Source organism: Onychostoma macrolepis, chromosome 02, assembly GCF_012432095.1.
Source record: "Onychostoma macrolepis isolate SWU-2019 chromosome 02, ASM1243209v1, whole genome shotgun sequence".
Lineage (NCBI taxonomy): Eukaryota > Metazoa > Chordata > Actinopteri > Cypriniformes > Cyprinidae > Onychostoma > Onychostoma macrolepis.
Genome location: NC_081156.1, coordinates 9,181,465 through 9,204,270, shown reverse-complemented (window position 1 = coordinate 9,204,270; position 22,806 = coordinate 9,181,465). Strand labels below are relative to the sequence as shown.

General features: G+C 36.1%; 1 protein-coding gene across 1 annotated transcript; it reads left to right on the top strand.

Moving 5' to 3' along the window:
- Positions 1 to 702: 702 nt before the first annotated feature.
- On the top strand, positions 703 to 12,343 carry irf4a (interferon regulatory factor 4a). Its single transcript, XM_058747165.1, has 9 exons — positions 703 to 1,365; positions 1,754 to 1,953; positions 2,868 to 3,054; positions 4,491 to 4,582; positions 5,330 to 5,486; positions 7,259 to 7,360; positions 7,869 to 8,264; positions 10,699 to 10,811; positions 10,999 to 12,343. Exons 2-9 carry the CDS (start codon positions 1,756 to 1,758, stop codon positions 11,137 to 11,139), a joined length of 1,386 nt encoding a protein of 461 aa, XP_058603148.1. The 5' UTR covers positions 703 to 1,365; positions 1,754 to 1,755; the 3' UTR covers positions 11,140 to 12,343.
- The last annotated feature ends 10,463 nt before the right edge of the window (positions 12,344 to 22,806 follow it).

The window sequence follows — 22,806 nt, the reverse complement described above, 5'->3', positions numbered from 1 at the left end:
ATAATAATAAATTCAATGGCCACCAGCAGCTGTTTAGTTATCAACATTCAAAATATCTACTTTTGTGTTTAACAGAAGAAAGAAACTTCAGATTTGGAACAAATCGAGGATGAGTAAATAGTGACAGAAACTTCATTTATCCTTTTAAGACTTGCTGGATCAGTCGAAGCCGTTTTAATGTCAAAGTAAGCTGCACTTCCATAATGTACTTAACGTGCTCTATTTTCACACTAATTTTGTACTTAATACACTAAAAAAAAATTATTTAGTACTTCTTAAGATAAACTTAAGATCATCCAAGTATACTCAACTGTGCTATTTTGGGACACCATGAAATGTGCTTTAAACTGTATTTAAAAAAAAAAAAAATGATTTAGTTATTATTAGTAGTACACTGGAGTGTACAAGTGAATGAAAGATGGGTTCAAGTGTACTACAAGTGGTAAGTAAATGCATTTTCTTTTTTTCTTTTTTTAAATACAGAGATACTATGTTAAAAGCACAATTTAGTTCATATATTCATGGTGTCCCAAAATAGCACAGTTGAGTGCACTTAGATGATCTTAAGTTTATCTTGGGAAGCACTAAAGAATCATTTTTAGTATATTAATTAAGTACAAAATGAGTGTGTGAAAATAGACCACTTTAAATACAGTATGGAAGTGCACTTTTTTCACCTGGGAAAAAATATATGGTAGACTGAAGATATGTTACTTCTCTGTCGGACAGCAGGGGGCAGCATATTCAACACTGTTGAACTTGAAAGAGATTGGTAACAGATTTGAAGTCGCTTGATATCAAATAGGCTGCTTGATGAGTTTCGTATTTAAGCCGTTTGCTTAAATTATTTTGGGGGATAAAAAAAGACTCCGAACAGTTTACAGCTCTGTGGAATTTAAAAACACATTAAAGCACAAAGACTTTGACCAAATTCGCCTCTGTTGACGGGACGCTCGCAGTCTGAGAATAAGTTAGTGAACCCCGTGTTGTTCCGTGACTGCTGCGATCGACAGCTGTGAATTTCCTCAAATCAAACCGACATAAACAAACATCAAACACCAGGATAACTGATGACGAGCGCTGGGAGATTTTTTGGCATATTTTATCGACAGATATTTGTTCCATCGTGTGTGTTTGTGCGCCTCTGAGGGATTTCCCGTATGTTGGATGTTTATTCTTGCGGTTATGTCGCGTTTCTCTGAAGTCTTGAGCTCTAATGGTGTGCTGGAGAAATACACTTCTACGTAACGCTCCACCCATCTCTCCACCTAACACGCTTTACATTATTTAAGAATAGAAACACCTTCCTCTGACATGACTTGAGAAGTGTCGGCTTTGAAAGCGAAGCTGTCTGCATTCACAAAGGTAAGACTTGAGAGGCTTAATCTGTGTGACAATCAAATAACAACTGAGCTGAATATGACTTGACTGTTAAAGACGAGAAACTATTATGAGCATGCAGCTTGTTTATTAATAATGCTTATGCTTCATGCATTCTTCATGATATCTATATTTTGTTCCATTAAAATAATAATAATTAAACTACATTTGACTTGCACGTAAACTTTTTAAAGTTGAAGCTTCGTTCTTTGAACGCATTCTTTTCATGCAACATTTTCTGTCGTTTAAGAGCACCTGCAGTAGACGTTATAAATGTGTGTATTATTGCGGAATATGCATGCATGAACTCATCTGAATCGCTCTTCTGCTCACTGCATGTGCACCTGCTCTCGCATGCCTCCCTCCCTCACAGACATGAACTTAGATGGGGACAGCAGCATGTCAGTCAGTTGTGGGAATGGCAAACTTAGACAGTGGCTCATCGATCAGATTGACAGCGGGGAGTACCCTGGCTTGGTTTGGGAAAATGACGAGAAAAGCATTTTCAGGATTCCCTGGAAACACGCGGGAAAGCAGGACTACAACCGCGACGAGGACGCGGCGCTCTTCAAGGTGATTGAGGATGAAGGTGGACCTCTGATTTCAATCATGAAGTGCTTTTAGACCTGTGTTGTGGCCCCAGAAAGCATTAGGACTCGTAGCTATTATCAAACCAAGTGGCTTTATTTAAATAAACACTTAAACATAAACAATAGATCTAGTGTTGAAAATGAAGCCAGAAGTGGTTGCAAAACATTAGTGGATAATGCCGTAGTTATTGAACTGAACCACACTCGTGGTTCCTCTGTTGGACACCTGTGTGAACTTGACTTCATCCCCTAAAAATCACCGAAATACCACCTGATTCAGAGCAGCCCAATCAAGCCAAAATGCTAAAGTAAAGCGCAGTTTGTTCCGAGAAAAATTGTTTGCAGCCACGTGGTTTGATATTTTGTTATCTGATGCGATGACATTCAGGCACCTCTAAGTGGCTTAGGTTTACAAATAGTTTTTGTGGCAACTGTGTGAATGTATATTTATTAGTATTAGTATTAGTATTATTAAGGCACATTTTTGCAACTCTTTTTTTTTTTTTGTAATCATATAGGCTACTGTAGGATAAATTATTAGGAGTAATTTCCTATCAGAGAAAATGCATTTGTGTTGTATTGAGCTGAGAAAGACCATTGCATGTTAATAGATTGGCATTCTGTTGTAGTAGAAACAAAAGCAATGACAATTCAGGCAATCAGACACATTGAACAGTATTTTATTCATTACATAATAGCACTCTTATTAACAATAATCATATTATTAACAAGAATCACATTGCTCATCCATTTTAAGAGTCTTTAACTATTGTTTGCATTAGTATATGCCTGTATTCTGAGTTCCTACTTGATGTGAACCAGTTCTTCATGGCCATTTTCTTCTGCTTCCTCCCTCTTCATCTCTTCTCATCTTCACGCTGGTGTTGTGGTTTATAGGCTTGGGCCCTGTTCAAAGGCAAGTACAGAGAAGGCTTGGACAAACCAGACCCCCCAACGTGGAAGACCAGGCTGCGTTGTGCCCTGAACAAAAGCAATGACTTTGATGAACTGGTGGAGAGAAGCCAGCTGGACATCTCAGATCCTTACAAGGTCTACAGAATAATACCAGAAGGAGCCAAGAGAGGTAACTCCCATTTTTGGATTGCATAGCAATGAATCGCAATGAGCGAAATGCATTTAATATATCACAATATGCATCAGTAGAAGGTCTGTTGGAACTGTGCATTGGTTGCCTTTTAATCCACAAATATACATTTTGTAGGAAGTCACACCTTGAAGGGGTGCAGTTTTTGCTCTAGGTTTGATGCATTGTATCATTCCAGCTCTTACTGAAAAGTAAGCTCACAAAAGAGCCGTGAACAGAGTTTCACAAAGGTGGAGGCATGCTATGCATTCTCATTAAATATTGCTACTTGCCCTCAGTATGTGTAGCAGGAAGCTAAGAGGAAGCCACTACATGTGCTAAAATCCCTCAAGCTTTTTATAGAGCTTCGGTTACCAAGTGCACAGCACCAAAGCGACACAAATCATCCCTTAGACCTTGCATAATACGAGCTTGTGCTCTTAGATGCTGGGCCAAGACCATGAAGACCTCTGGTGTGACCATAAAGCGTTCAAGAGTATGCAGAATTTCAGTAATTTTATAAAAATGACATATATTGTTGTTTCACACCTTAATATAGTTGCTATTATTAGTGTTTGTGAACTACCTGCGAAGTGAGTGGCAAGAACTGAACTGTAAGTGAACGAATGAGTGCATTTCGTTTTGAGTATAAAGCAGATTTAGACACAAAAATGGAAAGAAAACGGACCAAAAATGTTAATATAAAATATAATAATTAATCGCTCGTCTTGGACTGACTTTTGACCAAAATCAAATCCTCTAAAGAATGGAAACGTCCCTCCCACCTGCCTCTGATAGCAACAGCAAGTAGCTAATCTTGACTGTGGCGTAAACTATTTTTTGGCTATTTACAAAATGATGAATTGTTCGATATGTCCAGCCTCAGCTTCTCTTAACAAAATAAATACATCAGCAAAGGAAGGAAAACTGCACTCGTCAGGTCATGAGCTTTTTTAACACACTCTCATGGCAATTCGTAACTGTTTTACGCCTTGGCGAATTGGTGGCAAATTCGTTCAATCTCATTCGTATGTTTTCGTACGATCTGCTGAGGTTTGGGTTTAGGGCTGGACCTTCATGCTTAATTTTTATTTATTTTTTACAAAACGTGCGTTCTCGTACAAATCAAATTGTACAAATTCATATAAAATCGCGAACTCTTAAAATAGTTTTCAAGTTTTGTTATGAGCTCAAGTTGGCGCTTTAGCAGCTTCTCGAAATCTGTTCTCGCGTTCAACGCAAACCAAGAAAGTCAGAAGCTTGAAAGTGCAATTATCAGTAATTGGCCACAGTTATCACAATTATAGCCAAATGCTCGAATTGTGGGGATATTTAATTATTGATTTATTTTTTTGCAGACAGAGATTCATAAATATTATTGTGCAGTTATATATGCATATATGAAGGTTATGAATAGATTATTTTTTGTATTTTAGGCTCTAAGTCCAGCAGTATGGATGACAGCGCAGCACACGTGACTTCTATTAGTTATCCAATGCATTCTTCTTATCCTCCTCTACAGCCTCAGGTAAGGTGTATCACCTTTGCCATGTCACACCTTTCTAACAAAATATTAATTTCCATGGGAGACGTCTTATGTGAAGAGTTTTTCTTTGTATTCACTCTCCACTCTGCTTGTTCCTAGCAGCTGCTTTCACTGTGAAACGATGTTGTAGTATCAAGATACTTTTATAGTTTTTATTAATATTTTGAATTAGTTTATATTTTTATACTTTGTTTTTGTTATTTTTATTAGGTTTTTTTATATGCCAATATTTTTATTTTAGTTCAAGTGTAAGTAATTTTGTTGTTTTTATCTTTTTATTAGTTTTTTTAAAATATGTCTATATAATTTTTTATTAATTTTTATTTCCGTTTTAGTTATTTAAGTGCATCAAGTTAAACAAAACAAAAACGAGAAATTTTGCCTCAGCAACCAGCTGAGATAAAATTTTATTTTACTTTAATGAAAGTTTTTAAAATATAAATTACATTTTAGTTCTAGTTTTAGTTAACTTTACTAAAAGTGTGCGATCAACCCTGCTGTAAAGATGAGCTGGTGCTGGCTGGTTTATTGCTGGTTTGGTGAACCAGCACAGCCTTATGAAACCTCTCTGGTGAAGCAGGTTAACCAAGTGAATCTTGTTGGTTAAGCTAGTTAAGAACTCTTAAGGGGCGCTCCAGCATGATAGCATCTCATGCTGGTGAGCAGCAGCACTGTTGTTTTTCAGTGATGAAGTTCAGTCTCAGAAACCCGTCCGCTGTCTGTCTGCAGATGCCGGGATACATGCTTCCCCAGGAGAGACGAGACTGGAGGGAATACAGCGGCGATCAGCCTCATCCTCAGGCTCCTCATGCAGAGTTACCATACGGCCAGTGCCCGTATCCGCCGACGCGCTCCTTACCCTGGCACCCATCAGCCTGTGACAACGGTACCAGCCTCTCCGATAATACAGTGTCCAGTTCTGAGTGCACAACATTAAATTCATCTCATTTTCTCACATTTGGCAAACAGCTACGTATCTTAAGCAGTGTTGGGGAAAGTAACTTTTAAAAGTAATGCATTACAATATTGCGTTACTCCATAAAAAGTAACTAATTGCGTTCCCTAGTTAATTTGTAAGGAAATAATGCATTACAATATTGCATTACTCCATAAAAAAGTAACTAATTGCATTACTTAGTTACTTTTCATAGAAAGTAATGCATTACAATATTGCGTTACTCCATAAAAAGTAACTAATTGCGTTACCTAGTTAATTTGTAAGGAAATAATGCATTACAATATTGCATTACTCCATAAAAAAGTAACTAATTGCATTACTTAGTTACTTTTCATAGAAAGTAATGCATTACAATATTGCGTTACTCTATAAAAAGTAACTAATTGCGTTACCTAGTTAATTTGTAAGGGAATAATGCATTACAATATTGCATTACTCCATAAAAAAGTAACTAATTGCATTACTTAGTTACTTTTCATAGAAAGTAATGCATTACAATATTGCGTTACTCCATAAAAGTAACTAATTGCGTTACCTAGTTAATTTGTAAGGAAATAATGCATTACAATATTGCGTTGCTCCATAAAAAAAATGAACTAATTGCGTTACTTAGTTACTTTTTATGGAAAGTAATTCATTACATTACTTTTGCGTTACTTTTGTTACCTGGTCTGGACTTGCTTATTTGTTTTTTAATAACAAAAACCCAAAAGCTATATTGTTGGCAACTGTAAAGCCCTTTCACATCAAAAGTGAAATGAATAAGCCTCAGGCTGAAGGAAGTGCCTCTGATTTCTCTCAATGCGGAGACAGCTGAGCTGTCAGTCAGTAAATGGGAAAACAAAGTAACTGCCGTTACTTATTTGAAAAAGTAACTGAGACATTTTCTTGTAAATTATTTTATTAGTTACTTCAAAAGTAATCTGATTACACACCTCGCGTTACTTGTAATGCTTTAGCCTCAACACTGATCTTAAGTAAGCCAAAATTATTATAGGCCATATTTAAAGGTTGTGTACCATATTTAGCATATTAATGTCAGAGAAGCAAGAGCTATTCTTGGTCATAGATGCTCTCACTTGTTTCTGTAAAGATTAAGAAGATAGTTTATCAAAGGCGAGCAACATTAGCCGACTTTAAACAGAAAGAGGAAATCCATTTATGATTCAGTCTGTTTGTATTAATGCTTGTTTATTAATGGCACTTCTCACTTTGTAAAATGGCAAACTCAAGTGGTACCAATAAATTTGTGTCACAGAACATACTTTGTTCTGCTGACATTTAGTCCCTTTATTAACATTTGCTAAATATAAGTAAACAAATAAATAATAATTTACTGTGGATTCGTAAGGTCTTTTGAATAGTGTAGCTTAAATTCATTCTTGAATTAGCCTTGGGTTCTTGGTCTTGAGACCAATCAAAGTTGACGCAAGCGGTGGGTCTCAAAATATAGTCTTTTTCCAGATCTGGGTCTTGCTTATTGTTTATTTTGGGGTTAATTGTACTAAATTAACGAATACAAAAACAGGCCTGAAGGGGTTTAGTCTCAGCGGGTCCAGTCATGGTCTGAAATGGTCATGACTCTTGAAATGATAGAAGTGGAAAGACAATCATTTTATTTTACTCTAGGCACCTTTGTCATGTATTTTTCATTTTGATGGTAGTAAAATAATCCATGTTAATGCATCTAATCTTTCCAGGATACCAGATATCTGGCTCCTTCTACACATATTCGCCTACAGAAACCCATCCGGTGGCAATGGACCCCAATATGAGATCCGCCGAAGCCATGGCCATTTCAGGTATGAACACTGCCAGTGTTATTTTAGCATCATTGAGATACTATTATAATTTTTTATAAATGTATTTTTTTTTCCCATTTTTATTTTCATTTTAGTTTTAGTAATTTTCTTGTGTGTTATTTGTCATTTCTATTTATTTATATATTTATTTTTTGCAGTTGTTGCATGAGTCTGTTTAGTTTATATACATTTTTTATTTCCGTTTTAGTTATTACATTAAGTTAAACTAAAGGAAAATGAGGTAAAAACAAAAAAAAATCTTCATGGAACATGATCTTTACTTAATATCCTAATGATTTTTGGCATAAAAGAAAAATCGATCATCGATCATATTGCTACAAATATACCCATGTACTGATGACTGGTTTTGTGCTCCAGGGTCACATTTTAAGAAAAGAAAAAAAAGGTATAAAAATGTTTAGGCCTTTGGGTCATTTTGACCCGTGAGGGAAAGGTTTGCGAGGGAAGATGAAGGTTAATGTGAAATTCTTTCTTCTGTGGTCCGCAGACTGTCGCCTGCACGTCTCTCTGTATTACCGCGAGTCTCTGGTGAAGGAGGTGACCACCAGCAGCCCTGAAGGCTGTCGCATCTCCTCCTCTCCGTCTCCAGGGTCCCCCTCGTCCCCGTCTTCCCCGGGCCCCGAGGAGCGGCTGTACGGCGGGGTCGAGCCCGTGCTCTTCCCCTTCCCGTACCCTCAGTCGCAGCGGCGCGGGGCCGAGAAGCTGCCCAATGTGCTGGAGCGTGGCGTGCTGCTGTGGCTGGCTCCGGACGGGCTTTACGCCAAGCGCCTGTGCCAGGGCCGCGTGTACTGGGAGGGTCCGCTGGCCCCGTACGCAGACAAACCCAACAAGCTGGAGAAAGAGCAGACCTGCAAGCTGATGGACACGCAGCAGTTCCTCTCAGGTTAGAGATCTCACCGCGGCGGGAACAGAAAGTGCTGCTTTACAGCCTCACGGTGGATTTTGAAGGTCACATGACTGTTTTGTCTGTAGCTTGAAGTCCAACATGATTAAACTCCCTTTAATTCACTTAATTAGAACTTTTGCACAGAATCATGGGATGTTCCCATACAGCAGAGATACATTTTCAAATATATATTTAAATGCATTTCAAAATATACAAAAAAATGTTTTTGCTGAAATATATTTCAGAATACATTCATGTAAATATATTTTCTACCACACTGTAAAAAAACAGTGGTTGAGACACTTTAAGGCAACCAGCTTCAGGAGATTTGTTTTTGTTTGTTTGTTTTTGTAGGAGATTTTTGAGTTTTCTCAACTTTTTGTTGTATAAACTGAAAACAACCAAGTTGAGAGAACTCAAAAATCTCCTGAAACTGGTTGGCTTAAACTTTTAGGTTTTCTCAACTTTTGATTTTTTACAGTGCAATATTGTTTTTGTTTTTTTGTGTATTTTTTGAAAATATATTTTAAAAACTAAAAAACAAAAAGAAAATCCCACACGCAATTTTATTGACAAATGTTTTTTTTTTTTTTTTTTTTTGTACTTTTATCCTATGCACCTATCTATTATCTGCAGGTGTGCAATGATTGATTGTTAATTGAAAATATATTTTAATAATACAGTGTAAATATATATATGTATATATATATATAAAAGCATTTCAAAATAAATTTTATCCTCCATATATTTCAGTGCAAGAAAATACATTAATATATCACATTTGTTTTGATTTGAAAAATTGTATTTGTTGTCTATAACACGTATGAACATATTGAACACATTTGAATAAAATTCAGCAAGGAACATATTAAAAATTGTGAAAATTAAACATACTCATTATTAATCTATCTAATTCCATCCACATTTACATTAATGTGGTCTACTGTAAGATTATAAATGTATTTTCTTGTCCCTGAAATACAATTTGAAATATATTGTGGTATATGAACGTTAAAACTACATACATTTTAAATTTCAAAAATATATTTCATTGAGCGTCACATATATTTTTGGCATATTGGTTAGATTAACTTTGTGTGGTTGTTAGGGCTGGAGATGTTTGAGGTGCTTCCACACATCAAGACTCATTTATGAAACCATTGGGATTCATCTTGTTAAATTGTTCATAAAACTATTCTTACCTACGCTGACACATTCAGTGTAATGCAGCCGTTTAATCAAGAACTAACGTTTGAATGATTGATTCACAGTCTCTTTGATTTGATTCACTTGATAAATAATCTTTATCAGATGGCAGCCAATCAGAGCAGTTTGTTTAGCTGTAGATGTGTTTTTAATTGGACGGTATTCAGCTCTTTTGATGAATGAGGGAAAGGCCTGTAATTTAAGCTGTGAGCTCATGAAAGCATGTTCATTAAGCTGTGTGTGGTTGGCCACATGTCACGATTAGCTCATGTTTGACACTGTGGGATTTTCCAGCGAGCTCCTGAGCGTCTGATCACACACATGAACACACACTCCATCCGTCCACCTGCTAAAGTTCATTTGCATTTCAGCTCTCTGCTAGTCATCAGTTTAAGAGGGTCTTGTGTTCGCATTATTGCTCATCAGGAGTTTTTTTTGTCTTTGATGGGAAGAGTCATGACAGGCTTTTGACATTAAAACCCATCAGCACTTTTAGACACTGTTGTACCACTTTATATTTGTCAAGCTAGTTGCTTCTTAAATCACGTTTACATTTAGCACATGCTTTTATCCAAAGAGACTTACAAATGAGGACAATAGAAGCAATCAAAACCAACAAAAGAGCGATGATATGCAATTCAAACCTGATGATTGTTGTAGGTGTACTTCGTTTTATTTATACTGAATTTGGTTGCACTTTATTTTAAGGTGTCCTTGTTACAGTGTAATTCTATATTTAAGTACTGAGTAATATTCACTAATTACATGTACTTACTATGTGCTTAGGGTTTGGCTTAGGGTTACTTGCATGTAATTATGCATAATTAATTGTTATTATAATAGTAAGTACATGTAACGTGTAAAAAGGACATCTTAAAATAGTGTTACCCTGAATTTATACTAAATACAAACATTTATTATCAGAGCAAAAATGTAATGAGAACTATTGATATAAATAATTGCAAAAAGTGACAATTTGCTTTAAAATTCTGGCAAAAAAAAAAAAAAAAGTGCTTATTTGGCATTAAAGAAAAATGTCAGTGACGCAAAATGAGAAAAAAATCTCAATGATCCTAAAAAGCTTAATTTCCTTCATGCACAATATATTTTTTCTTCTTTTTATAATTGTCATTTGGGGTGAACATTTGTAAGTTTCACCCCCTAAATAAAATGCAACTTAGTTATTTATTGTTAATTATTATGTGCATTGTTTTTCTGTCTGCAGAACTGCAGGGCTTCATTCACCACGGCCGTCCCATGCCGCGCTCTCAGGTGGTGCTGTGTTTCGGAGACGAGTTTCCAGACCCTCAGCGGCAGAGCAAAATGATCACAGCTCAGGTAAAATCAGCCTCTCCGCAGTTTGACACGCCATTTATATCATTATAAAGTTAATGCACTAGCATGAACTCAGTAAATGCATATTTCTGTACTCAGATCCAGTAATGCATTACTACAGCGCTTTGACCTTTCAGGGAAATGTGAGTTAAAGGACAGCGTGTCTCATGGTGTTTGTCTGCTTTCGCAGGTGGAGCCCATGTTTGCCCGGCAGCTCCTGTATTTTGCGGGTCAGACCAACGGTCACTACTTGCGCGGATATGAGCTTCAGAGTCAAGGTGCTTTACCTGTAGAAGAGTATCAGAGAAGCATCCAGCACTTGCAGGAGTAACAAGCCTCACATATAAGCAGCTGAGATACTGCAAAGCCCAGCCGCTCGTACTGTATCTGCTCTACAGCCGGCGGAGACTAGTGAGAGCCAATGGAGGATCATTCACATCTTAATGAAGACTTGAAATCGCCTTGCGATTACCTGACCAAGTGCCCACTTTCACATCCCAAAAGCTACAAACATGAAAATCCAGCTCTTCGGACACCATACAGTATTGGATGCAGTCATTTTGTATGAAAAAGTTTCATGAATTCAACGAGTCCAAAAGTCTGAAAACCCACGGAAAAATTTTAGTTTGTTTTGTCAGCTTCTTTTCTGACACAAACCACATGCTAAAACATTGTCAAGTTCATTTCAATTCAACTTTTCACTCACATTGTGCTGATAATGTCATTTGTAGTGACAAATTATGCAAAGCAGAAGAGTACGCAGGTTTTTGGACTCCCAAATATTTCATATGGACATTTAAGAGAGAAGCTAACCAAAAATAGAACTACAATCTAACAATTTTTCCCCATAAAATATAGTAATGGTTTGTTAGTGGGACAAATATTTTTGGTAAGTTGATGTATAGTTGCATAGATTTTCTATTACAGGTCTATACTGCTCTGCTTTTCTAACACAATCCTCTTTTTTTCTCATTGTTTTTAACTCTGCACCGTGCGAGTATTTATATTGTATGTATGTAAGTTTCTATATGCACAGCCGAATGTACTGTACAGCTGTATAGATATCTTGAATGTAATCAAAGTAATTATTTCTCTGAATAGCATCTGACAAGAAGTTATATAATGCTAAATACTAAGAAACAGTTTGTGGTTGTGTGTGTGTGTGTGTGTGTGTGTGTGTGTGTTATCTGCCTTCAAGTAAAGATCAATCATGACAAAATCTGCTTCTCCCCTCTGTCTGTCTGTGTGTGTGTGTGTGTGTGTGTGTGTGTGCGCGTGCGCGTGTGTGTGTGTGTGTGTGTGTGTGTGTGTTCACGTGTTGGGTGCTGATGGGAACACACTATATAGCAGGGCACTGCCCACAAAACTGTGATGTCAGATGTGTGAATGAAAGAGGCATGAAGAGAAAGACCTTTTCAAATTTCTAGTTTCTATTCTCAGAACCGTTTTTATTGTATTTTGTGTTGTATCGTCTATTTTATTTCAAATCTGTGCATTTTTCAAAGTCAAGTCAAATAAAGATATTTTTCTTATGATCCTGGTTTTGTCCTGTATATTGTTTATTTCTGCTTGGCTTTCAGAACTTTGCAGATTTTAATGCACATTAAAGGTTATCGTTGAGTTCACTTGTATTTATGAGTATGTAATATCTGTTGTCATATAATGTAATATAATATAAATTACTAAATCAGCTTGAGGACATTTGGTGAAAACAAGAAGTCATTTTGGCTCCATCAGTGGCAGCGAAAAGAACTTCAAAAAGAACTAAAGAACTAACAGGGGCCTCATTTATAAATTAAATAATTTGGATGAGGACAACGATCTTTTATATGACATTAATTAGGAGTCGTTTATAAGGCAGAGAGCTGAAACCATTTGTTTGCACGCAAGTTCAAGATCATTTTGCGATTCAGAGATTTCGCATCTGAAAGAGGCGATTACGTGCGTTTTCTGAACGTACGTTCATTTTATGAATCACACGTAAGCATATTCGAGAAATGATCATAAGATAAATTTTAGGATGATTTCTGCGCAACATTTTATAAATGAGGCCCCAGCTCTTTTGCTCTTGCGATATTGCTTCATTTTATGTAATATAAGATCTCAAGTACTTTTTTGCAATCATATCTTGAATTTTTTTTTTTGGCCATTTGTATTAATTTTGGTGAAACGTTTGATAATTCCCCATTAAATTCTGCACAATTCGGCCACATCGGTATCAAAATGCATCAAATTAGAAATAAGTTATTGATTGCATTTAAAGCAGGAAGTTTTACATCATCACATTAACGATGTCAACAAATAATTCAGACAGTGCACTGGCAATATAGTGACGTCCCTGCAGTTGTGGTCTTGAACGGCCTTGAAATAAAATATTTAGTTTTAGTTTTAGTCTGAGACCGAGACAAGGCCGAGTACAAATGAGATCGAGACAAGACAAGACCAAGATCTTCAAAAAGTGGTCTTAAGACCAGTCTCAAGTACTGCAACTGTCCATGTTGACATTAAGCAGGCGGTGGAGTGCTAGCTTACGCTAATTAATCAATTCTAGATCAGATCAGGTCAAGAGCTCTCACACACGTTTGCAATGCTGTTTGCAATTATTTAATGGAACTGTGGATTCAACTATGTTGGTGACAATATACCTTGCGACCATAACTGGCTAAAGATGCTTTTGGGAAACACACCCATGAGCAATCTTTTGATAGTGCCATGCTAGTGTGACCTGCTTAAATTTCATGAATGAAATGAATTTCTTGACACAAAATGCTGTATTTCAAAATGTTTGCATAATTACACTCAAATATACGCAGAGACAAAACCTAAAAAGTTTTTAAAAACCGGCATTTTCTTCTACTGAAATTTAGAGTCATCATCATTTGTGCACAAAATTAACTCAACCCAGATAGCGCACTTACGTCTGCAAGATGTCTGTTAAAGATCGCTTGATCTGGAAAGCATCTGCTGTGTACAAACATCTGACAGACGTCTTACATAAATCATAAACATCTTAAAGACATCTAATAAACGCCTGTTTGATAGGAAACGTCCTATAGACGTATTGCAGATGAGTAAACACTCTAAAAATTATGTCTTGCAGATGTCAAATAGACGTCTCCGTGATGTATGTGTGCTATCAGGGAAGTGCATTGCATTTCATGGACATAATGGTGAACTGTTTCATTTTTGTGTATAACAGAAAACAAATTTCGTGGACAAAATCCTCCCAGCATTTCACAAAATGCATTTTGGGAACAAAATTATAATTCCGTCAATGAATTTTAATATTTCATCCTCAAAAGGGAATCACGAATGCATTTTCGTAAACTAAACTTTGTGTTTGCACAAAATGATGTTTCAGTAGACAAAAATGTATCTGGCTTTTGTATTTCCTGTGTACATGCATTAAAGCATAAGAGTGTTTTGTGTCACAAAATTCATTTTCATCCACAAAATTTGGCAGGTCACACTTGGCAAAACCATAGTGTGTATGGTTGTGTTTTGATACTGCAGGCGTGTATACGTGTTGTGCTGCTGTCTAGCTGTCTTTTAGTCACGCTTGAGTGAGAGCAGAGTGGTTTTAGGGGACAGTGTGAGTGCAGAGAGAAAGACACAGGAAGCCCTATTCACAGGTGCACAGGAAGACTAGCCCACAAGAAAAACAATGAGACGAAGAGAAGCGGGTGGGGGGCTCTGCACATTTACAGATATCTGTTCTACTGGATTATACACCCAACACACAAATTCATCTGTACCTTCCTGTTGCGTTCATTAATATCATTTGCTAAAGCTTTCAATTGCTGTTTTTTTTTTCTTCTGATATGAGCCGTGTACTGTACAAATGTCTACCCGTTCAAATTTAAAATATACAATTGCTGTGTTAAAGTGAACATTAAATTTAGATGAGTTTATTTTCTTACTATACACTCATGACTTGTGAATGATCAACACAGTCTCACCACACTTCGTAATGAATTCGTACAATCAGCAGTCTGGGTAGACTATAAAAAAGAATCTGTAAAAATAGGGTACGATGTACTGTATTATTAAGGGATTTTCTGTATTGATTTGTTGCAGGTATTTTACCTGTATTTTGAATTTTGCACTTAACTGTATTGTTTTAATGGAAAATGCAATTGCACTTTTTGGTTTGTTTGTTTGTTTTTCGTACTTACATTTTTCATACAAATTTTACATTTTCATACAAATAAATATCTTATGAAATTATACAGAATTGCATAAAACAAATTATGTTTTCCTGGATGGAATGTGTGAACACACACACACACACACACACACACACACACACACACACACAGTCTGAAACAGTTTTCCTTTTTATTTTCCCTTTTATTTTTCAACCAAATTATTTCAACCAAACAGAGACCTGACTTTTCTTTTTTCTTTCTTTCTTAAATCCAACCAATTCTTTATGGATAAATCACGAGTATAATTTAGAGAAGTCTTGAATTTGAACATCCTGAATCTTCTATCTGAGCTAAACGAGTTTAGTCTCACATGTCTAGGAGGTATAAATGTCATTGGTTGAGAGGATGTTAAAGGGCAGAGGGGGAACCCTTGTTTTATCTGCATCTTTCTCTCTGTCAGGCTTGACTGAGCTGAATGGTTCCACTAGAGACGGCACTCATGATCGTTCTTCACGTCTGCATCATCAACCCACACACACTGAAGTGAAGCCCACATCTGCAGCCCATATTAGCAAATAATCGAAACAAAGCATTTCACAGAAACTTTGTCAGCGCCACAAAATATTGTTCCCCCAACTCTTGGGTCTTTCTCAGAAGAAAGTCTTCAAAAATGAGATACAAGTATCTAGAAGTGAAGGGGTTGATTTTAAGGCTGCGCTACGGTGAGTGGGTCGAAAAGGGCATAATGTTAAATATCAGGGATTAACCCTATCGTAGCTGTTGCTGATTTTATTCCTGACAAATTCTCACTAATTACATAATTCACCTGGGACGTCCCCAAATTCTGTAAAGATACACGCAGGCGTTCTTGATGGTAAGTGTTCTTATACTCTCCTGGGCCCATATTCATGAAGAATCTTAGTGCTAAGAGATGCTCCTAGTAACAATATTCTAAGAAAATTCTTAGAAATGTGGGCGTTTCCTCTTAAAATTAAAGAAAAGATCCTAGTAAAGAAAAAAGTAATTCAGAAAGCATCTTAACCCTTAAAAGAGGTCTTAAGGTCCAAAATCGTTAGGAGTACGAACGAGGACTTTTAAGAGGCTTAAGAGTTTCTTAGCAGCAGAGAAAATGGACTAAACATGAAGAGAGAGAAGAAATGTGTTGCACACAATGCATGACAGTGAGTTAATAAGACGCTACACATTAGATCGTGCAGGGATCATGTTTGTGACCGGTCTTATTTGAGATAAGCTAATATCTCCGACACCGCGCAGAAATGCCATAGCGCCAGAAATGGACATAATCACTACATTAACTACATTAACATATTTGGCAACTGGAAAAATGCAACTCTGCAGCAGCGGTGATTTGGGTGTGTTACAGCACTTTCAGAACCTCATTGTGTCGCTGTTCATTTCCTATAAAATACGTTAAGTATGACAGCATGGTAAATAAAAAAGTAAAGAATATATATACATATATAATGTGTGTGTGTGTGTGAGAGAGAGAGAAAGAGAGAGAGAGAGGACGGTAAAACAGGAAAAATTACTTATGTAATTTCAAAGTGAAGGCTTATAATAAACCCTACTCTAAAAAGCGCTCTCTTGTTTCCTTCTTGGACAACCAACCAATCACAGTCTTCAAAAGACTGTGTCATAGCTAGCAACGGGGTCAGCCCCGCCTCCTCACTGAGATAAAAGTTTTTGCGTTTTCCTCGCTCAGAGAAACTCTCAGATTGGTCCTGAATCACTTTTAAGATAAGACTCCTAGTTAGAATTTTTTAAGCTAAATTAAGAGCTCTCTGAAAGGATTCTTAGAATCTTTAAGAATACGGGCCCTAATGTTTAACCTTTGCATGCGTGTCAATCTCAAGAGTCAAAAATGCAAATGAGAGGCAAAATAGGTTGGTTTTTCAAATTAAATTTCTGTCCAGGTTATAAGAGGGCTTATTTTATGCAACAGCTTGCAATCCTAATAAGTCTTAAATTCTTCACTTTCAAAAGTTAAATGTTCGAGTTTTATTTTGGCAGAAAACTACAAGGAGACTTTTCTGTCTGTGTTTAGTATAAAAGCAAATTTGCAAAAAGAAACACTGAAACATATCTCAAAATTTCTTATACTGTATGTTCCTCAGAAGAAAGTAAATGACTAGGATTGTCATTTCTGCTTGAACTGTCTCTTTAAGGCAAGCATTTTAGGGCCATTCCACCGAATGGGTGCCATTTGCTTCCAAAACTCTTCAATTTTTTAAAGACACATATTTAACTATTCAAAATATGTATTGGTCTATCTCATCTCACTTTATTAAATTTTTTGCACAATTTTTAAGTGGAAGATGGACACATTTTTCTCAGTCCTGTTACCCAAACTCTAATGTCTTTTATGAAAAAAAGCATGTTTAAAAATATGTCAACAAATTCCTTCATTTCCCCCTCAGGCAGGTGTTTATTTTAAAGAAATTGTTGGTTTCATGGTCAAAAAAATCATTATTTATCTACACAAGGTGTATTTTTCTAAAGTACACAAACTCATGTTTTCATTTTAAAGGCGACTCAATCCTCAAGCTTATCAATTTTCTATGATGCAATTTATTAAACAATGGGATAAATTATGGACAAAACTTAATTTAAACCAAACTTAATTTAGTAACAGGAGTGAAATTGGTAACAGGAAGGAGTATCCATTGTATTAGTATACAGGTTTGACTACACATGTGAGGTATTAATGCCCGCACCAATATAGAGAAAGAGTTGAACATTGACTAGTGAGCTGACCTCACTGCTTAAAAATCTAGTAGTCTGCAGAGGATTTGTTAGGGTTATGTTTAGGGGTAGATGATGGATTATAAGATAAGATATAAATTTAAATTTTTTAATATATATATATATATATATATATATATATAATATTAAATTAAAATTAATATTAAAAATAATAAACTTAACAAATAATATCTGTTCAGTTTTTCTGTGGATTTTGTTTTCTTATAGCGCAGCTCACACTGAAATGCCTTTACATATATGAGTCTAATATACATAATTGCCACAGGACAGAAATTTCAAGTACATTTTCTGTCATACTTGCAGGAATGTAATATAAAACAACAATACAGGAACAACCATAGGTTTTCTCTGTGCAAAGGCATTTTCTCAGTGTGGATAGAAGGCAAGGCAAGGCAAGGCAAGTTTATTTATATAGCACATTTCATACACAATGGTAATTCAAAGTGCTTTACATAAAAGGAAGTGAAATAGTCATTAAAAATAATAAGAAATTAAAAATAATAAAAATCACAACAATAAAAACAAAGTGATTTAAAAATTGATTTTAAAGAAATTTAAAACATTTAAGAATAGAAAGTGATTATACATAGTGCAATCAGTTTGGACGTAGCACAGTGCTCATTCAACAAATGCACAGCTAAACAGATGAGTTTTGAGTCTGGATTTAAAAGTGGCTAATGTTTTAGCACATCTGATCTCTTCTGGAAGCTGGTTCCAACTGCGGGCGGCATAATAGCTAAAAGCAGACTCCCCTTGTTTTGTGTGAACCCTTGGTATTTCTAACTGACTCGATCCTAATGATCTGAGTGGTCTGTTAGGTTTATATTCAGTGAGCATATCTCCAGTGTATTTAGGTCCTAGGCCATTGAGTGATTTATAAACGAGTAAAAGTACTTTAAAATCAATCCTAAATGTAACTGGAAGCCAGTGTAAGGACCTGAGGACTGGTGTAATATGCTCAGATTTTCTGGTTCTAGTCAGAATCCTGGCAGCAGCGTTCTGGATGAGCTGCAGCTGTCTAATGGTCTTCTTTGGAAGGAGACCATTACAATAATCCACCCTGCTGGTGATAAAGGCATGAACCAGTTTCTCCAAGTCTTGACTGGAAACAAAACATCTAATTCTTGCAATGTTTTTGAGATGATAGTATGCTGATTTAGTTACTGCTTTGACATGACTACTAAAACTAAGGTCTGTCTCCAGAAACACCCCAAGATTTTTGACTTGGTTTTAGTTGATTGACCCCTAGAGTCAAGGTATGCATTCACCTTGATAACTTCATCTTTGTTTCCAAATGCAATGACTTCAGTTTTCTCCTTGTTTAACTGAAGAAAGTTCTGGGACATCCAACAGTTTATTTCATCAATGCATTGGCAGAGGGAGTCAATGGGGCTGTAGTCATTTGGAGATAAGGCTAAGTAAATCTGGGTATCATCAGCATAGCTGTGATAGGCAATTTGGTTCTTTCTCATTATTTGACTTAGTGGGAGCATATACAGGCTAAACAAGAGCGGTGCAAGAATTGAGCCTTGTGGGACTCCGCATGTCATGGACGTCCACTTAGACTTATGCTCTCCTATACTCACATAATAACCTCTCCCTTCTAAGTATGACCTGAACCATTTGAGTACCATCCCAGAAAGCCCGATCCAGTTTTCCAGTCTCTCTAGAAGTATGTTATGATCAACCGTATCAAACGCAGCACTAAGATCTAGTAGTACCAGAACTGATATTTTGCCTGAATCAGAATTGAAGCGAATATCATTTATTATCTTAATGAGTGCTGTCTCTGTGCTATGATGTGCTCGGAAACCAGATTGAAAATTGTCCAGGTATCCATTTAAGTTTAAGTGGTTGTTCAGCTGATTAAAAACTACCTTTTCAATAATCTTACCTATGATCGGAAGATTTGATATTGGTCTATAGTTGTTCAACATTGTGTTATCAAGATTGCGCTTTTTCAGAAGGGGCTTAACAACTGCAGTTTTCAGGGAGTTTGGAAAAGTCCCAGAAAGAAGTGAAGCGTTCACCACTTCTAAGAGATCTGCTTCTAAACAGTCAAGCACACTTTTGAAAAATCTCCTTTCTGATATTATTGATCTTCTCAGAAAAGAAGGAAGCAAACTCATTGCATTTACTGTCGGAGAGCATTTCACTGGGAATCTGACTTGGGGGGTTTGTCAGTCTCTCCACAGTAGCAAAAAGAGTGCGAGAGTTGTTTAAGTTACTGTTTATAAGGTTTGAGAAGTAGGTCTGTCTAGCTGTGGCTAGTTCCACATTGAAAGCATGAAGGCTGTCTTTATAGATGCTATAGTGAGTTTCAAGTTTTGTCTTCCGCCACATCCGCTCAGCTTTTCTGCATTGTCTTTTCATACTCTGAGCTGCCGTTGATTTTCTCCATGGTGATTTTTGTCTGCCATTCTTCTTGCAGACCCTTGTCGGAGCAATATCATCAATAACATTCTTAACTTTTGAGTTAAAAGAATCCAGGAGAAGATCAACAGAGTCTGCAGAAATGCTTGGTGTTAAAGATATAGCCTTCATTAATAGCGCACTAGTGTTCTCGTTAATGCATCTCTTTCTGACAGAGACAGATCTAGATTCAGTGGTAACAGAGATCAATATATCAAAGAAAATACAGAAGTGATCAGATAGTGCTACATCCTTAACAACAATGGATGAAATGTTTAGACCTTTACTGATGAGTAAATCTAGAGTGTGTCCACGATTGTGTGTGGGTTCATGCACATGCTGGATCAGATCAAAAGTGTTTAAAACAGTAATAATTTATTTTGCAGTTTTGATTTCTGCATTATCTATGTGAATATTAAAATCCCCTGCAATAGTAAAACAGTCAAACTCTGAGGAAATCATTGATAACAGTTCTGTGAACTCTTCAACAAAGGCTGGAGAGTATTTTGGAGGCCTGTAAATAATGATAAACAGAATGCGTGGAGCACCTTTCAGCACAATACCTACATATTCAAAGGACAAATACTGACCAAATGACACTTGCTTGCATTGATAAACATCTTTAAATAGAGCAGCTACACCTCTCCTAACAGTCCTGCAGACACTTGTAAAATTAACGTTTAGAAGGCCAAAACGTTGAGAAAAAGATGCATTTTCAATTTTATCTAGATTAATATGGATGTAACCTAATATTTACATTAATAAATCTGATGACACTACTGACTCCTGTTACTTTTAATCAGTTACTATGTATAAGTATAGGATATATGAGTAAGAGGACTGAAAGTAACAGGATTGAGATTTTAGGATAAAATGAGCAAATACATTTAATGTAGCCACATAGAGTACATGCTACTATTACGAGAATACTCAGCAAATTATAGTGATTCATCAAAGATTTGTATTTTTAAAATAAACAAGTAACATCTAAGAAACAATTTAGGTAACAGGACAGTATATTTATAATGACGCACCCAGCCACCGTTACAATATCATCAAATATACAGAAAAGAAAATAAGACCACATGCTTTCATCATTTCATTGCCTTCCAAACATCCAGATGTTGCAATATTATGCTGAAATGTGTCTTGTAGTTGCAGTTTGTTAGAGGGGGGATGTCTTAGGGCAACAGGACTGAGTGAAAACCTGGGGACACAACTAAAATGTGTATTTTATCCAAAATATTATACATTTATTTTGAAATAAATGCATTTAAAGCACATATGGGATATGGAGGTACACAAAAATGCTAAATAAAAATGATTTCTGAAGGATTTTAAACATTTTCTGTCATGTTAAAATGTAGCGTTAGACACTGGGGACATTTACAAATGCTATATTTTCAATGTTTTAGGTAGTTTTTAATATATTTTTTTTAATTTATATATTTTAAATTTGCAGTTAGATTAATGTGCAGGACACTTTGCTTAATAATAAAATGTATTTTATAGTTAATTTGTATGCATGTTTGTACCTGAAATGTCCTGGGGACAGAAATGGCACCCATTTGGTGGAATGGCCCTTATTCAGGGAAACTGCCTGATATTTATTTTTGGGAATGTTGCTAAACATGTAGAGAACTGTGAAAATGCTGAGCTGGATGCTCTGCTGTTATTGGTGGGCTGATTACAAATGAAATGCACTACAACAAAATTATTTTTAATATATTCTCACAATAAATTAGTTTTCTTATTGCTAAAAATACATATTCTGCAGAGGATGTATAATGCATCATCACTCCCATAGTTGTTCGCTGCCCATTTGTGCAGTAGCCAATCTCCGCATCCCATCATTCAGTGTGTAATGCTGCATACTTGTCGAAGTGTATTTATAAAACATAGATTCAAAAACACATGACTCTCTTGAGAAAGCATGATGGGAAATAATTTAAAGATTATAGGCTATTCATCTAAAACTGCTTCCTGTTTTCATCAGCTGCCTGACTTGAGGTTTTATTAAAACATCTGTAAAATGAAGTGCAGACAGAAGGTTAGAAATTTATAATAACCTCTATAAACTAAATATGAACACTATAATAATGATGCTTGTGTCAGCATACATCACTTAATGCAAACCATTGGGGAAACGTGACTTTACGGTGGTTTTACCCCGCAGTTCAGAAATAAAATGTTATCTGAGTGACGATAAAATATTAACGCTGAACAGAGTTTGATATTAACGTGCCATCTACACTAAACCTAACCGATGTTCAAAAAAGCAAAAACTGCACCACAATTACTACTAAAGCAACCATGCCATTTCATGTCTTTGAGCATTTCATCGTGACTCGTGTCTCACTGGATTGGTATAAACTGCAGTACTGTACCAGGTGTGCTTCCGAGCACGTTTACTGCGTTAAAAAAGCCATGCATGAAAATGGTTATGCAAACATGAAAATATATTACTTGATAAAGCATTCTCTGTAATAATAGCACTTTGAGGTCATAACCCAGTATTTTGCTAGGAAATGCCTGTAAATAAGTCTTTATTGTTTAGTCTATTTGAGCTGGAAACTGAATGAATAGGTATGTTTTTGGAGTTTTGCAAAAATATAATTTTTCCAATTAGCCTATGTTGCCTAAATATGGATTTC

Excerpts from the sequence above, each read along its gene's own strand:
- irf4a (XM_058747165.1), top strand. The coding sequence starts at position 1,756 with ATGAACTTAGATGGGGACAGCAGCATGTCAGTCAGTTGTGGGAATGGC. Across the intron at positions 3,055-4,490 it reads ACCAGAAGGAGCCAAGAGAG|GCTCTAAGTCCAGCAGTATG; the intron begins GTAACTCCCATT and ends TTTGTATTTTAG. Across the intron at positions 8,265-10,698 it reads CACGCAGCAGTTCCTCTCAG|AACTGCAGGGCTTCATTCAC; the intron begins GTTAGAGATCTC and ends TTCTGTCTGCAG.